General features: G+C 47.9%; 2 protein-coding genes across 2 annotated transcripts in view; one reads left to right on the top strand and one right to left on the bottom strand.

The window, feature by feature from the left end:
• Positions 1 to 2,152: 2,152 nt before the first annotated feature.
• The window catches only part of LOC109877885 (CD82 antigen-like), a 54,825-nt gene continuing 40,198 nt past the window's right edge, over positions 2,153 to 16,779 (top strand). The window contains exons 1-3 of the mRNA XM_031801616.1: positions 2,153 to 2,233; positions 12,137 to 12,209; positions 15,916 to 15,988. Coding sequence (XP_031657476.1) covers positions 12,147 to 12,209; positions 15,916 to 15,988 — 136 coding nt within the window. The 5' untranslated portion in view covers positions 2,153 to 2,233; positions 12,137 to 12,146. The remainder of the gene's footprint in view (positions 2,234 to 12,136; positions 12,210 to 15,915; positions 15,989 to 16,779) is intronic.
• On the bottom strand, positions 7,172 to 11,204 carry LOC116356311 (DNA-directed RNA polymerase II subunit RPB1-like). Its single transcript, XM_031801461.1, has 8 exons — positions 11,185 to 11,204; positions 10,914 to 11,097; positions 10,603 to 10,791; positions 10,365 to 10,553; positions 9,955 to 10,242; positions 9,211 to 9,786; positions 8,201 to 9,161; positions 7,172 to 7,299 (listed from the first exon to the last, which is right to left on the bottom strand). The coding sequence occupies exons 1-8, from the start codon at positions 11,202 to 11,204 to the stop codon at positions 7,172 to 7,174; spliced, it is 2,535 nt and encodes an 844-aa protein (XP_031657321.1).

Genomic DNA, 16,779 nt, shown 5'->3' with positions numbered 1-16,779 from the left:
AGATATCAGCTGATGTAAGAAGGGCTTTATACATAAGCATTTGATTGATTGATTGATTGATTGATACTGGTAACTCTAAAATCCACTCAAAAACCACCTTGAGAAATATGAAAATAAGGCTTTACACCCTACAGTGTTAAAAGAACACCCCCCCCCCCCCCCCCCCCCCAAAAAAAACAATTCCAAAAGTATGCGTTTGTTAGCATGCCATCTATTTCCTGTGTTTTGCAAAACAATCCACCTCGCTGCATTGACCGCTTTCATACAGTTCTTTCATAGTCTCGGTTGTGCCTGATACCTCATATCTGAAACGCTATTTCTCCCAAGAGTATTGTTTAAAAAAAAAAAATCTCAGAGAATCTGACCAAATTCACATAGAAATGTTTAGTTATAGCTTTGTTATTCTTGGGGCGGCAGGTAGCGTAGTGGTTAGTGTGGAGGGGCGGCAGGGTAGCCTAGTGGTTAGAGTGGAGGGGCGGCAGGGTAGCCTAGTGGTTAGAGTGGAGGGGTGGCAGGTAGCCTAGTGGTTAGTGTGGAGGGGCGGCAGGGTAGCCTAGTGGTTAGAGTGGAGGGGCGGCAGGGTAGCCTAGTGGTTAGAGTGGAGGGGTGGCAGGTAGCCTAGTGGTTAGAGTGGAGGGGCGGCAGGGTAGCCTAGTGGTTAGAGTGGAGGGGCGGCAGGTAGCCTAGTGGTTAGAGTGGAGGGGAGGCAGGGTAGCCTAGTGGTTAGAGTGGAGGGGTGGCAGGGTAGCCTAGTGGTTAGAGTGGAGGGGCGGCAGGGTAGCCTAGTGGTTAGAGTGGAGGGGCGGCAGGGTAGCCTAGTGGTTAGAGTGGAGGGAGGGGCGGCAGGGTAGCCTAGTGGTTAGAGTGGAGGGAGGGGTGGCAGGGTAGCCTAGTGGTTAGAGTGGAGGGAGGGGCGGCAGGTAGCCTAGTGGTTAGAGTGGAGGGAGGGGCGGCAGGTAGCCTAGTGGTTAGAGTGGAGGGAGGGGCGGCAGGTAGCCTAGTGGTTAGAGTGGAGGGAGGGGCGGCAGGTAGCCTAGTGGTTAGAGTGGAGGGGCGGCAGGTAGCCTAGTGGTTAGAGTGGAGGGGCGGCAGGTAGCCTAGTGGTTAGAGTGGAGGGGCGGCAGGGTAGCCTAGTGGTTAGAGTGGAGGGGCGGCAGGGTAGCCTAGTGGTTAGAGTGGAGGGGCGGCAGGTAGCCTAGTGGTTAGAGCGTTGGACTAGTAACCGGAAGGCTGCAGGCAGTTAACCCACTGTTCCCCGGTAGGCCGTAAATTGAAAATAAGAATTTGTTCTTAGACTGACTTGCCTAGTTAAATAAAGGTAAAATAAATTCCCATTGAAAGCCAGTTTAAAAAGTGGTAGATATGTTCTATGTACTGTTTCTATGCATCCGTTCTGAAGTTTAATTTTTGCTTATTTTACTTTTGTACACCAGCTTCAAACAGCTGAAAAATAACATATTTGTGCTTATTGGAAAATATATTTCATGGCCATTTTAGATGGTAGTGTGTGTGTGTGTGTGTGTGTGTGTGTGTGTGTGTGTGTGTGTGTGTGTGTGTGTGTGTGTGTGTGTGTGTGTGTGTGTGTGCGAGGTGTAAACTAATGACAGCTAAATAGTTCTCCTGTGCTGCTGTTTGCATTACAATGTCATGAAACCGGATTTTTTTTTTTTGTCTTGGTGGAAAATTTGACGTACCTTTTATAATAACAGCTATAGGAATGTGGTACTGTCATGTCGTATGCACTTTAAATATAGATGATTTTCGTAAGAGTGATTATATTAAATATCAAGTGAGAATTTTTTTCTAACGACTCATGCATGAACAAGAGTAGGCTTATTTCTACATTTTTAAAGACCCTCACCTACACAAAATAATCTTATAGTTTTATTTATAGAACAGTAAGAACAACATGAAATGGAAACATTTACATTCTTATGTTAATTGCAATAATTATTTATTTGCAGAGATAAACATTTGTGTTGCGTAGGCCTATAACAATACGATTTTATTTCCGAACAGTAAAGGGATTTATTAAGGAAGTTACCCATGTCTACCGCACAGTGGCGGTCTACCGCGCTTTTCCATCCCACACACGTCTCTCTCTCTCTCTCTCTCTCTCTCTCCCACACACACATCCCGTTCAGTCACACAGTCACACGCGCACACAACGGGACAATCGAGAAGACGGAGGTCCGCTACAGCTAACCGTTAACTCCACATTTTACACCAAAAAGTAAGTATTTGTGTATTTGTGGGATTGTTAGATGTTTAGCTAATATTATTAAACTGTCTGCTACGTTTCCTTGCTTTTTTTGTGTGTCCTCGTTGTATTCGCTTTCAATATAGAACTTGTGTAACTTTTGCCCTGATAACAAAGCTAGGTATAAAGTCAGCTAAAGTTATTTTATCAAGGTAATGGACTTTCGTTAGGTGTAGTTAGATTATGTTTTAGTTACTGTAAAAAGATAATTGCCCTAAAGTTACCAGGTTATCTCAGTAAAATGGAGTCTAAGGGCTGTTCTGGCTACGGGCCTTAATGCTTGATTATACTATACATATTTGTATAGTAGCCATCTGAATTATTAATCCATCACTGACACTTTAAAAAGAGTGATGTTTTCTGGTCCTTTGGTCAACGGTCCTGTTTTGTGAAGTGGACGGTAGACGGACTCATCCTGTTCAATGACTGCTTACTGAGGAGACATGGACACAGAAGTGTAAAAGGGTTTCTGTGTCCATGTCTCCTCCACTTTTCCCTGTGAGCCAACAGTTGTTGGTGTTAAGAGCTGGTGACTATCATGGTATTAAGAGATTTTAACCCCGGGGGGGGGGGATTGTATACTCTGCCAGGGTAATAGACTCAGTCACAGATGTGTATATAGGTCAGATCGGTGTGTGTTTGTTCTATAGCTCACCCTCTGAGGCGATGTTAAGTGTGTGTGTGTGTGTGTGTGCGTGCGTGGAGAGAGTTTGGCATCAGAGCTCCTGTGGTCTTGGTTTGCAGCAGGGCTGAGGCTGAGCCAGGCTGATTGGGTAGCTGTTCATTTATTGCTACAGCGTTATTGACACACACACACACACACGCACCACCGTCGTAATCCTGGGTAGCACCCCTCGTATCCCCATTGAGAAACAAAACACACACTGATATCATCTATCGGATTGCCCCCACGTTGTGTGTGTGTTTATTTGTTTGTGTGCCCCCCCTCTAGCTTACTACAAGCTCACAGTGTGAAACCACCCCCATGCCAAACCTTTTTTTAAAGAGGGAAACCAGGCCAATGCTAAACGAGCCATGCTGTAAATATAGATACGACCCCTTGGTCTCTGTGTGGTGACATCTGGCAGCTTCGCGAGAACCTTACTTGTTTTCTCAGTGCATAGTTACACACACGCTACCATTCACTATTTTTACGTTTTTCAAATAAGGATCTGTGCTTTGCTTTGCCGAAGCCTGTTGCTGGCTGTAGCTTGTTCTCTTAGGGATACAATCCAGACAGCCCAGGCTAAATCTAGCCTAAGTTGTGAGTTTCCACCCTCAGTGATGGTCACGAACAGAACTAACATTTCTCTTTTTTTGTTTGGGACAGTGTGCCTACTGTATGTTAGGCTTAAAGGCCCACCCTGTAATTTAAAAAAACCGCCACTTGGTTTCTTATAGGGGTTAGGGATACTTGGTTTCTTATAGGGGTTAGGGATACTTGGTTTCTTATAGGGGTTAGGGATACTTGGTTTCTTATAGGGGTTAGGGATACTTGGTTTCTTATAGGGGTTAGGGATACTTGGTTTCTTATCGGGGTTAGGGATACTTGGTTTCTTATAGGGGTTAGGGATACTTGGTTTCTTATAGGGGTTAGGGATACTTGGTTTCTTATAGGGGTTAGGGATACTTGGTTTCTTATAGGGGTTAGGGATACTTGGTTTCTTATAGGGGTTAGGGATACTTGGTTTCTTATAGGGGTTAGGGATACTTGGTTTCTTATAGGGGTTAGGGATACTTGGTTTCTTATAGGGGTTAGGGATACTTGGTTTCTTAGCTTAGGGTTAGGGATACTTGGTTTCTTAGCTTAGGGTTAGGGATACTTGGTTTCTTATAGGGGTTAGGGATACTTGGTTTCTTATCGGGGTTAGGGATACTTGGTTTCTTATGGGGGTTAGGGATACTTGGTTTCTTATAGGGGTTAGGGATACTTGGTTTCTTATAGGGGTTAGGGATACTTGGTTTCTTATAGGGGTTAGGGATACTTGGTTTCTTATAGGGGTTAGGGATACTTGGTTTCTTATTGGAGTTATGGATACTTGGTTTCTTAGCTTAGGGTTAGGGATACTTGGTTTCTTAGCTTAGGGTTAGGGATACTTGGTTTCTTATAGGGGTTAGGGATACTTGGTTTCTTATAGGGGTTAGGGATACTTGGTTTCTTATAGGGGTTAGGGATACTTGGTTTCTTATAGGGGTTAGGAATAGAGAAATGTAGCCTAACCACTCTCTAAGTATGAACTTTAAATGGTTGGCACCGTGGCATGGTCGACTTGAGATGTCAAGAAGGTAGAGTAATGTCCTATCGTGGACAGACCTCTTCCCATTTTAACAACCATCGAGTCTATATGATAGATTGCTATTATACTGGGTTACACCCAGCAATTTAGTCTCCGCAACTTGCTAAATAGACACATTATTCAATACTAGATCTAAATGAGGTTTATCGTTGAGCGAGTGATTTGTCCCAAAAATGATACTTTTCGTTGTTGAAATATTTAGCACCAACCTATTGCAGGTTACCCATTCTAAAACTGACTGGAGCTCTATGTTAAAGGCTGTTAATTATTTTAGTGTCGCAGCCAACGTGTATGCTGTTGAGTCATCAGCGTACATAAACACACAGGCTTTATTCCAGGTCAGTGGAAGGTGAAAACAGAAAACAATAATGGTCCTAACCGGCTGCCCTGCGGTACACCACACTCATCTGAACTTGCATGAGAGAGGCTTCCATTAAGGAAAACCCTCTGTGTTCTATTAGATAGGTAACTCTCAATCCATGATAAGGCAGAGGATCCAAATCCATAACACCTACGTTTTTTTGTCTGTTTGGATTGATATGTAGGCTAGTCTGACTGGGAGTTTCCTGTGGTGGTAGGCTAGTCTGACTGGGAGTTTCCTGTAGGCTAGTCTGACTGGGAGTTTATTGTAGGCTAGTCTGACTGGGAGTTTCCTGTGGTGATAGGCTAGTCTGACTGGGAGTTTCCTGTGGTGGTAGGCTAGTCTGACTGGGAGTTTCCTGTAGGCTAGTCTGACTGGGAGTTTATTGTAGGCTAGTCTAACTGGGAGTTTCCTGTGGTGGTAGGCTAGTCTGACTGGGAGTTTCCTGTGGTGGTAGGCTAGTCTGACTGGGAGTTTCCTGTAGGCTAGTCTGACTGGGAGTTTCCTGTAGGCTAGTCTGACTGGGAGTTTCCTGTAGGATAGTCTGACTGAGAGTTTCCTGTGGTGGTAGGCTAGTCTGACTGGGAGTTTCCTGTGGTGGTAGGCTAGTCTGACTGGGAGTTTCCTGTAGGCTAGTCTGACTGGGAGTTTCCTGTGATGGTAGGCTAGTCTGACTGGGAGTTTCCTGTGGTGGTAGGCTAGTCTGACTGGGAGTTTCCTGTGATGGTAGCTTGTCATCTGATACATGGAGCTGGTTTTTGTTGTGGGGGTTTTTTCTCCTCAAATGATAGGTTCAGGCTCTTCAAATAACCACAATGGCTGCTTATAGCCAGGCCTAGGCTATATTCAGTGGTGTCAGGAAAAGGACTGGTGATGCAGAATGTTTTCTTTTGGTGTGTGTTGGAGGAGGAGACACTGAGAATTAACCTAGAATTAACCTAGCCTACTTCCAGGATGTGTCCCTACTGGCACCCTATTCCCTATATAGTGCACTACTTTAGACCAGAGCCCTATAGAACCCTATTCCCTATATAGTGCACTACTTTAGACCAGAGCCATATAGAACCCTATTCCCTATATAGTGCACTACTTTAGACCAGAGCCCTATAGAACCCTATTCCCTATATAGTGCACTACTTTAGACCAGAGTCCTATAGACCCCTATTCCCTATATAGTGCACTACTTTAGACCAGAGCCCTATAGAACCCTATTCCCTATATAGTGCACTACTTTAGACCAGAGCCCTATAGAACCCTATTCCCTATATATAGTACACTACTTTAGACCAGAGCCCTATAAAACCCTATTCCCTATATAGTGCACTACTTTAGACCAGAGCCCCTATAGAACCCTATTCTCTATATAGTGCACTACTTTAGACCAGAGCCCTATTCCCTATATAGTGCACTACTTTAGACCAGAGCCCTATAGAACCCTATTCCCTATATATAGTACACTACTTTAGACCAGAGCCCTATAAAACCCTATTCCCTATATAGTGCACTACTTTAGACCAGAGCCCCTATAGAACCCTATTCTCTATATAGTGCACTACTTTAGACCAGAGCCCTATTCCCTATATAGTGCACTACTTTAGACCAGAGCCCTATAAAACCCTATTCCCTATATAGTGCTCTACTTTAGACCGGTGCCCTATAGAACCCTATTCCCTATATAGTGCACTACTTTAGACCAGAGCCCTATAAAACCCTATTCCCTATATAGTGCACTATTTTAGACCAGAGCCCTATAGAACCCTATTCCCTATATATAGTGCACTATTTTAGACCAGAGCCCTATAGAACCCTATTCCCTATATAGTGCACTACTTTAGACCAGAGCCCTATAGAACCCTATTCCCTATATAGTGCCCTACTTTAGACCCGAGCCCTATAGAACCCTATTCCCTATATATAGTGCACTACTTTAGACCAGAGCCCTATAGAACCCTATTCCCTATATAGTGCACTACTTTAGACCAGGACCGTATAGAACCCTATTCCCTATATAGTGCACTACTTTAGACCAAAGCCCTATAGAACCCTATTCCCTATATATAGTGCCCTACTTTAGACCCGAGCCCTATAGAACCCTATTCCCTATATATAGTGCACTACTTTAGACCAGAGCCCTATAGAACCCTATTCCCTATATAGTGAACTACTTTAGACCAGGGCCCTATAGAACCCTATTCCCTATATAGTGCACTACTTTAGACCAGAGCCCCATAGATCCCTATTCCTGTGTTGTATTTATTGCCGTAGCAGCAGGAAGTGAAATCTAGCCTCCAGTTCCATAGAGGCTGTTAGGGGGACTATCTGAGCCCTCGGGGGCGGAGAGCTGTTAACCACAGTGCTATGTTGAGCATACAGGTGCTTCTCTGTGGAAAAACAGTTTCACAGTCACACTGTCGTGTCTTTTAATACGACACTGTAGACTAGTGAGAGAGAGAGAGTGTGTGTGTGTGTGTGTGTGTCTGGTGGCGCCTGCATTAGCAGATGTGTTTGGTTGGAAGTCATTTAAATGTTAATGATGTCATTTACCTCTGAAATGCATCCCTCTCAGCACAACTTACTGACTTATCCATGTTGGCATAGTGTGTGTGTGTGTGCGTGTGTGTCTGTGTGTGTGTCGGTGTGTGTGTGTGCAAACACACGTGGAGCTGCCCGGAGCTACGTGTAGTTGGGAGGGGAAACTAGGTATGAATGAACTTTAGAGGTTGTTAGCATAGAAACAGGATCTAATGCTAGTTATGAATGGACTTTAGAGGTTGTTAGTGTAACGGCGTTCGTCTGTTGAAGGAGAGTCGGACCGAAATGCAGCGTGGTGGTTACTCATGTCTTTTAATGAAGAATAGCGATACATGAAAATACTATATATAAACAAAACAACAAACGGAACGCGAAAACCTGTTACAGCCTATCTGGTGAAACTACACAGAGACAGGAACAATCACCCACAAAATACACAGTGAAACCCCGGCTACCTAAATATGGTTCCCAATCAGAGACCACGAGAATCACCTGACTCTGATTGAGAACCGCCTCAGGCAGCCAAACCTACACTAGACACACCCCTAATCAACCACAATCCCAATGCCTACAAAAACCCCAATACGACAACGCAATAAACCCATGTCACACCCTGGCCTGAACAAATAATTAAAGAAAACACAAAATACTAAGACCAAGGCGTGACAGTTAGCATAGAAACAGGATCTAATGCTAGTTATAAATGGACTTTAGAGGTTGTTGGCATAGAAACAGGATCAAATGGTCTACGGTTGGTACAGAAACAGATCGTTCTGATGGCTGTCGCTTTCTGCTGTTTCACAGGGAGAGGAAAAAAAGAAGGCTGTGTGGGCGTGTAGTTGTTGTACTGTGTGGGCGTGTAGTTGTTGTACTGTGTGGGCGTGTAGTTGTTGTACTGTGTGGGCGTGTAGTTGTTGTACTGTGTGGGCGTGTAGTTGCTGTACTGTGTGGGCGTGTAGTTTCTGTACTGTGTGGGCGTGTAGTTGCTGTACTGTGTGGGCGCGTAGTTGTTGTACTGTGTGGGCGCATAGTTGTTGTACTGTGTGGGCGCATAGTTGTTGTACTGTGTGGGCCTGTAGTTGCTGTACTGTGTGGGCGTGTAGTTGCTGTACTGTGTGGGCGTGTAGTTGTTGTACTGTGTAGGCGTGTAGTTGTTGTACTGTGTGGGCGTGTAGTTGCTGTACTGTGTGGGCGTGTAGTTGCTGTACTGTGTGGGCGTGTAGTTGCTGTACTGTGTGGGCGTGTAGTTGTTGTACTGTGTGGGCGTGTAGTTGCTGTACTGTGTGGGCGTGTAGTTGTTGTACTGTGTGGGCGTGTAGTTGCTGTACTGTGTGGGCGCGTAGTTGTTGTACTGTGTGGGCGCATAGTTGTTGTACTGTGTGGGCCTGTAGTTGTTGTACTGTGTGGGCGTGTAGTTGCTGTACTGTGTGGGCGTGTAGTTGCTGTACTGTGTGGGCGTGTAGTTGTTGTACTGTGTAGGCGTGTAGTTGTTGTACTGTGTGGGCGTGTAGTTGCTGTACTGTGTGGGCGTGTAGTTGCTGTACTGTGTGGGCGTGTAGTTGCTGTACTGTGTGGGCGTGTAGTTGTTGTACTGTGTGGGCGTGTAGTTGCTGTACTGTGTGGGCGTGTAGTTGTTGTACTGTGTGGGCGTGTAGTTGTTGTACTGTGTGGGCGTGTAGTTGTTGTACTGTGTGGGCGTGTAGTTGCTGTACTGTGTGGGCGTGTAGTTGCTGTACTGTGTGGGCGTGTAGTTGCTGTACTGTGGTGGGCGTGTAGTTGTTGTACTGTGTGGGCGTGTAGTTGCTGTACTGTGTGGGCGTGTAGTTGTTGTACTGTGTGGGCGTGTAGTTGTTGTACTGTGTGGGCGTGTAGTTGTTGTACTGTGTGGGCGTGTAGTTGCTGTACTGTGTGGGCGTGTAGTTTCTGTACTGTGTGGGCGTGTAGTTGCTGTACTGTGTGGGCGCGTAGTTGTTGTACTGTGTGGGCGTGTAGTTGCTGTACTGTGTGGGCGTGTAGTTGTTGTACTGTGTAGGCGTGTAGTTGTTGTACTGTGTGGGCGTGTAGTTGCTGTACTGTGTGGGCGTGTAGTTGCTGTACTGTGTGGGCGTGTAGTTGCTGTACTGTGTGGGCGTGTAGTTGTTGTACTGTGTGGGCGTGTAGTTGCTGTACTGTGTGGGCGTGTAGTTGTTGTACTGTGTGGGCGTGTAGTTGTTGTACTGTGTGGGCGTGTAGTTGTTGTACTGTGTGGGCGTGTAGTTGTTGTACTGTGTGGGCGTGTAGTTGTTGTACTGTGTGGGCGTGTAGTTGTTGTACTGTGTGGGCGTGTAGTTGCTGTACTGTGTGGGCGTGTAGTTGTTTTAACTGTGTGGGCGTGTAGTTGTTGTACTGTGTGGGCGTGTAGTTGCTGTACTGTGTGGGGCGTGTAGTCGTTGTACTGTGTGGGCGTGTAGTTGTACTGTGTGGGCGTGTAGTTGTTGTACTGTGTGTGTGTGTAGTTGTTGTACTGTGTGGGCCTGTAGTTGTTGTACTGTGTGGGCCTGTAGTTGTTGTACTGTGTGGGCCTGTAGTTGTTGTACTGTGTGGGCCTGTAGTTGCTGTACTGTGTGGGCGTGTAGTTGCTGTACTGTGTGAGCGTGTAGTTGCTGTACTGTGTGGGGCGTGTAGTTGCTGTACTGTGTGGGCGTGTAGTTGTTGTACTGTGTGGGCGTGTAGTTGCTGTACTGTGTGGGCGTGTAGTTGTTGTACTGTGTGGGCGTGTAGTTGTTGTACTGTGTGGGCGTGTAGTTGTTGTACTGTGTGGGGCGTGTAGTTGCTGTACTGTGTGGGCGTGTAGTTGTTGTACTGTGTGGGCGTGTAGTTGCTGTACTGTGTGGGCGTGTAGTTGTTGTACTGTGTGGGCGTGTAGTTGTTGTACTTTGTGGGCGTGTAGTTGTTGTACTGTGTGGGCGTGTAGTTGTTGTACTGTGTGGGGCGTGTAGTTGCTGTACTGTGTGGGCGTGTAGTTGTTGTACTTTGTGGGCGTGTAGTTGTTGTACTGTGTGGGCGTGTAGTTGTTGTACTGTGTGGGCGTGTAGTTGTACTGTGTGGGTGTGTAGTTGTTGTACTGTGTGGGCGTGTAGTTGCTGTACTGTGTGGGCGTGTAGTTGCTGTACTGTGGGCGTGTAGTTGCTGTACTGTGTGGGCGTGTAGTTGCTGTACTGTGTGGGCGTGTAGTTGTTGTACTGTGTGGGCGTGTAGTTGTTGTACTGTGTGGGCGTGTAGTTGTTGTACTGTGTGGGCGTGTAGTTGCTGTACTGTGTGGGCGTGTAGTTGTTGCACTGTGTGGGCGTGTAGTTGCTGTACTGTGTGGGCGTGTAAGTTGCTGTACTGTGTGGGCGTGTAGTTGCTGTACTGTGTGGGCGTGTAGTTGCTGTACTGTGTGGGCGTGTAGTTGTTGTACTGTGTGGGCGTGTAGTTGTTGTACTGTGTGGGCGTGTAGTTGCTGTACTGTGTGGGCGTGTAAGTTGCTGTACTGTGTGGGCGTGTAGTTGTACTGTGTGGGCGTGTAGTTGTTGTACTGTGTGGGCGTGTAGTTTTTGTACTGTGTGGGCGTGTAGTTGCTGTACTGTGTGGGCGTGTAGTTGTTGTACTGTGTGGGCGTGTAGTTGCTGTACTGTGTGGGCGTGTAGTTGTACTGCGATATGGCGTCCCCCGTTTGTTGAATATTTCTCAATGTTTAGCTTCTTCCAGTGTACTTGGAGTAGGTCGTAACCATGGTAATTTTTAACAGTCGATCCTGGTTACGGGGTCGCTATGGTGATGGCAGTAAACTCTTTCGCATAGCTCCCGTCACCACATGTGATGATAAAATGACCACCACGATCTGCTCTGTCCTGTTGATGGTCAGTTTTAGTCTTTCAGGGGGTCCTTGTCAAGTCTGTCTCAGGAAGGTTGTTCCTCTTGGTTAGGAGACGTACATCTAAATCAGTGTTAATATGTTGTTGTTACAACTATCTTATTACAACCACTTATTCTTGTAGTGAGTTGGAACCAGTTTAGCCTGCTGGGAATCCTCTTACAGGCCTGTCTCTCTCGCTCTCTCTCTCGCTCTCTCTCTCGCTCTCTCTCTCTGTCTCTCTCTCTCTCTCTCTCTCTCTCTCTCTCTCTCTCTCTCTCTCTCTCTCTCTCTCTCTCTCTCTCTCTCTCTCTCTCTCTCTCTCTCTCTGTATCTCTCTGTCTGTCTCTCTCTCTCTCTGTCTGTCTCTCTCTCTCTCTCTGTCTCTCTCTCTCTCTCTCTCTCTCTCTCTCTCTCTCTCTCTCTCTCTCTCTCTCTCTCTCTCTCTTTGTCTGTCTCCGTCTCTCGCTCTGTCTCTCTCTGTCTGTCTCTCTCTCTCTCTCTGTCTGTCTCTCTCTCTCTCTCTGTCTCTCTCTCTCTGTCTCTCTGTCTCTCAATTCAATTCAATTCAAGGGGCTTTATTGGCATGGGAAACATGTGTTAACATTGCCAAAGCAAGTGAAATAGATACTAACCAAAAGTGAAATGAACAAAACAAAAAAAGGGAAGTAAACATTAAACTCACAGAAGTTCCAAATTAATAAAGACATTTCAATGTCATATTATGTCTATATACAGTGTTGTAATGACGTGCAAATAGTTACTAACAGGAAGTGCTAACCTCTCTCTCAACACCTTATTCTCTGTTGCAGAAGCGTAACCATGGGGAAGGGATGCATCACAGCAACCAAGTACTTCCTGTTCCTGTTCAACCTCATCTTCTTTGTAAGTGACATCACTCCTATCATTACTTGTCTGAATGTTGTTGTTAATGTTTTCAGTGTTATTTGAATACCGTAGGCAGTTTGAAAACGGAAGGCTGTGAGATAGTTGGAAAGGTAAATGTTACCTGCCAACCTGAGAAGTGTCTCTTACTGGACAGTCATCTCACAGAGACAGAATCAGTGGTTTTCAGATAGAGCCTTTATTTAACCAGCTAGTCACATTTAGATCAAATGACCTTATTCACAAATAAGACCTGGCAGAGAATCCTCCCTTCAAGGGAGACCTGGCAGAGAATTCTCCCTTCACGGGAGACTTGGCAGAGAATCCTCCCTTCACGGGAGACTTGGCAGAGAATCCTCCCTTCAAGGGAGACCTGGCAGAGAATCCTCCCTTCACGGGAGACTTGGCAGAGAATCCTCCCTCCAAGGGAGACCTGGCAGAGAATCCTCCCTTCTAGGGAGACCTGGCAGAGAATCCTCCCTTCTAGGGAGACCTGGCAGAGAATCCTCCCTTCTAGGGAGACCTGGCAGAGAATTCTCCCTTCAAGGGAGACCTGGCAGAGAATCCTCCCTCCAAGGGAGACCTGGCAGAGAATCCTCCCTTCAAGGGAGACCTGGCAGAGAATCCTCCCTCCAAGGGAGACCTGGCAGAGAATCCTCCCTCCAAGGGAGACCTGGCAGAGAATCCTCCCTTCAAGGGAGACCTGGCAGAGAATCCTCCCTTCACGGGAGACCTGGCAGAGAATCCTCCCTTCACGGGAGACCTGGCAGAGAATCCTCCCTCCAAGGGAGACCTGGCAGAGAATCCTCCCTTCAAGGGAGACCTGGCAGAGAATCCTCCCTTCAAGGGAGACCTGGCAGAGAATCCTCCCTCCAAGGGAGACCTGGCAGAGAATCCTCCCTTCAAGGGAGACCTGGCAGAGAATCCTCCCTTCAAGGGAGACCTGGCAGAGAATCCTCCCTTCAAGGGAGACCTGGCAGAGAATCCTCCCTTCAAGAGAGACCTGGCAGAGAATCCTCCCTTCAAGGGAGACCTGGCAGAGAATCCTCCCTTCACGGGAGACCTGGCAGAGAATCCTCCCTTCAAGGGAGACCTGGCAGAGAATCCTCCCTTCTAGGGAGACCTGGCAGAGAATCCTCCCTTCTAGGGAGACCTGGCAGAGAATCCTCCCTTCAAGGGAGACCTGGCAGAGATTCCTCCCTTCACGGGAGACCTGGCAGAGAATCCTACATATTGTAGGACTAACTGGTGGGTTCAATCCAAACCCAGACAGCTGAAACTGGCTCATCAACTCCTCTATTCAACCATCACTAACTCTCTACCTCTCCTCTCCCAGACATACTGACTCTACCTCTCCTCTCCCAGACATACTGACTCTATCTCTCCTCTCCCATACATACTGACTCTACCTCTCCTCTCCCATACATACTGACTCTACCTCTCCTCTCCCAGACATACTGACTCTACCTCTCCTCTCCCAGACATACTGACTCTACCTCTCCTCTCCCAGACATACTGACTCTACCTCTCCTCTCCCATACATACTGACTCTACCTCTCATCTCCCATACATACTGACTCTACCTCTCCTCTCCCATACATACTGACTCTACCTCTCCTCTCCCATACATACTGACTCTACCTCTTCTCCCCAGACAGACTGACTCTACCTCTTCTCCCCAGACAGACTGACTCTACGTCTCCTCCCCAGAGAGACTGACTCTCTACCTCTCCTCTCCCATACATACTGACTCTACCTCTTCTCCCCCAGACAGACTGACTCTACCTCTTCTCCCCCAGACAGACTGACTCTACGTCTTCTCCCCCAGACAGACTGACTCTACGTCTCCTCCCCCAGACAGACTGACTCTACCTCTCCTCCCCCAGACAGACTGACTCTACGTCTCCTCCCCCAGACAGACTGACTCTACCTCTCCTCCCCCAGACAGACTGACTCTACCTCTCCTCCCCCAGACAGACTGACTCTACCTCTCCTCCCCCAGACAGACTGACTCCACCTCTCCTCCCCCAGACAGACTGACTCTCCCAGACAGACTGACTCTCCCATTATCTGTCTGTCTCTCTCACTGTCTGTCTGGTCTGTCTGTCTCTGTGTCTGTCTCTCACGCTGTCTGTCTCTCTCGCTGTCTCTCTCACTGTCTGGCTGGTCTGTCTCTCTCGCTGTCTGTCTATTTGTCTGGTCAGTCTGTCTCTCTGTCTGTCTCTCTCGCTGTCTGTCTGGTCTGTCTGTCTCTGTGTCTGTCTCGCTGTCTGTCTGGTCTGTCTCTCTCTGTGTCTGTCTGTCTCTGTGTCTGTCTGGTCTGTCTGTCTCAGTGTCTGTCTGGTCTGTCTCTCTCTGTGTCTCTCTCTGTGTCTGTCTCGCTGTCTGTCTCGGTGTCTCTCTGGTCTGTCTCTCTCTGTGTCTCTCTCTGTGTCTCTCTCTGTGTCTGTCTCTGTGTCTGTCTCTGTGTCTGTCTCTGTGTCTGTCTGGGTTAATATGTGGTGGTGGAGGGGTGTGGGGTTTCCATTTCCAGGCCAGGGGAGGTGGTGAATTAGCGGGACCATCTCATCGTTTGGAGAGACCTCCCCTAGAGACCTCCTAGACATAGTCCCTCTAAATTACACATGGGGTCTGTACTTAGACTTCTTTATAGCCTTGTTACCAGGGAGATGGTGCCACTAGCGCTAGAGGCTAGTGAGTGTTCTGGGCCTGAAATAAGAATGAAAGGAAAACCTCAGATCAGGTCCAGACCTCTTAGTTCTGGTCTAGACTTACTGTCTGTTACTAGTCTAGCTCCCTTTCAGCTGTTCAGCCTCGCTCTTGTGCCGGTTTCCTGAACACACAACCTAGAACTTCCTGGTGTAAAAAAGCACTTTGAAGACTTTACTAGGAGGGGAGGGATGGGAAGGGATGGGAAGGGAAGGGAAGGGAAGGGAAGGGGAGGGGAGGGAAGGGAAGGGGAGGGAAGGGGGGAGGGAAGGGAAGGGAAGGGAAGGGAAGGGAAGGGAAGGGAAGGGAAGGGAAGGGAAGGGAAGGGAAGGGAAGGGAAGGGAAGGGAAGGGGAGGGAAGGGAAGGGAGGGGAGGGAGAGGAAGGGAAGGATGGGGAGGGAAGGGGAGGGGGAGGGAAGGGGAGGGATGGGAAGGGAAGGGAGAGGGGGAGGGGAGGGGTAGGGAGAGGAGAGGAGGGGTAGGGAGAGGAGGGGAGGGGAGGGGTAGGGAAGGGAAGGGAGGGGAAGGGAAGGGAAGGGAAGGGAAGGGAAGGGAAGGGAAGGAAGGGAAGGGAAGGGAAGGGAAGGGAAGGGAAGGGAAGGGAAGGGGAGGGGAGGGGAGGGAAAGGGAAGGATGGGAAGGGAGGGAAGGGAAGGGAAGGGAAGGGGAGGGAGGGGAGCGAGAGGAGGGGAAGGGGAGGGGAGGGAGGGAGGGAGGGAGAGGAGGGAAGGGAAGGGAAGGGAGGGGAAGGGAGGGGAGGGGGAGGGAAGAGAAGAGGAGAGGAGAGGAGAGAGAGAATCTTATCAGTCCCAGTTGAGAGACAGAGGTAGAGAGGCAGAGAGATCGAGTGCATTCTCACCCTCTGTCCTGTTTTCCAGTGTTTTATCTCACAGATCTGGTATCTGCACTGACCTCTCTATTTTCAGTTGTCTACTTGGCAGCCTTATATACTGTAGCCACTGTTCAGCAAAATGTGACCTTCTGTGTCCTCTGTAGATCTGTGGAGTGTTGATCATGAGCTTTGGACTGTGGGTCCTTCTGGATAACCAGAGCTTTATCGCTGTTCTACGTAAGTTACACACACACCACACCACACACCACACCACACACCACACCACACCACAGACACATACACCACAGACACACACACCACACACCACACACCACACCCTCACACAGAGACACAGCAGTCTGTTCTGATACTTGTAAGTCAATGTGAGGATTGAAAAGTGTGCTTATCTGATCCTAAACCGTTACTACCCCAGTCTGTGTCCAATCCTAAACCCTTAGCCCTGTCTGTGTCAAATCTTAAACCCTTAGCCCAGTCTGTGTCCAATCCTAAACCCTTAGCCCTGTCTGTGTCCAATCCTAAACCCTTAGCCCAGTCTGTGTCCAATCCTAAACCCTTAGCCCAGTCTGTGTCCAATCCTAAACCCTTAGCCCAGACTGTGTCCAATCCTAAACCCTTAGCCCAGTCTGTGTCCAATCCTAAACCCTTAGCACTGTCTGTGTCCAATCCTAAACCCTTAGCCCAGTCTGTGTCCAATCCTAAACCCTTAGCCCAGTCTGTGTCCAATCCTAAACCCTTAGCCCAGTCTGTGTCCAATCCTAAACCCTTAGCCCAGTCTGTGTCCAATCCTAAACCCTTAGCCCAGTCTGTGTCCAATCCTAAACCCTTAGCCCAGTCTGTGTCCAATCCTAAACCCTTAGCCCAGTCTGTGTCCAATCCTAAACCCTTAGCCCAGACTGTGTCCAATCCTAAACCCTTAGCCCAGTCTGTGTCCAATCCTAAACCCTTAGCCCAGTCTGTGTCCAATCCTAAACCCTTAGCCCAGACTGTGTCCAATCCTAAACCCTTAG

Source organism: Oncorhynchus kisutch, linkage group LG22, assembly GCF_002021735.2.
Source record: "Oncorhynchus kisutch isolate 150728-3 linkage group LG22, Okis_V2, whole genome shotgun sequence".
Lineage (NCBI taxonomy): Eukaryota > Metazoa > Chordata > Actinopteri > Salmoniformes > Salmonidae > Oncorhynchus > Oncorhynchus kisutch.
This window is presented reverse-complemented; position numbering and strand designations above follow the sequence as displayed.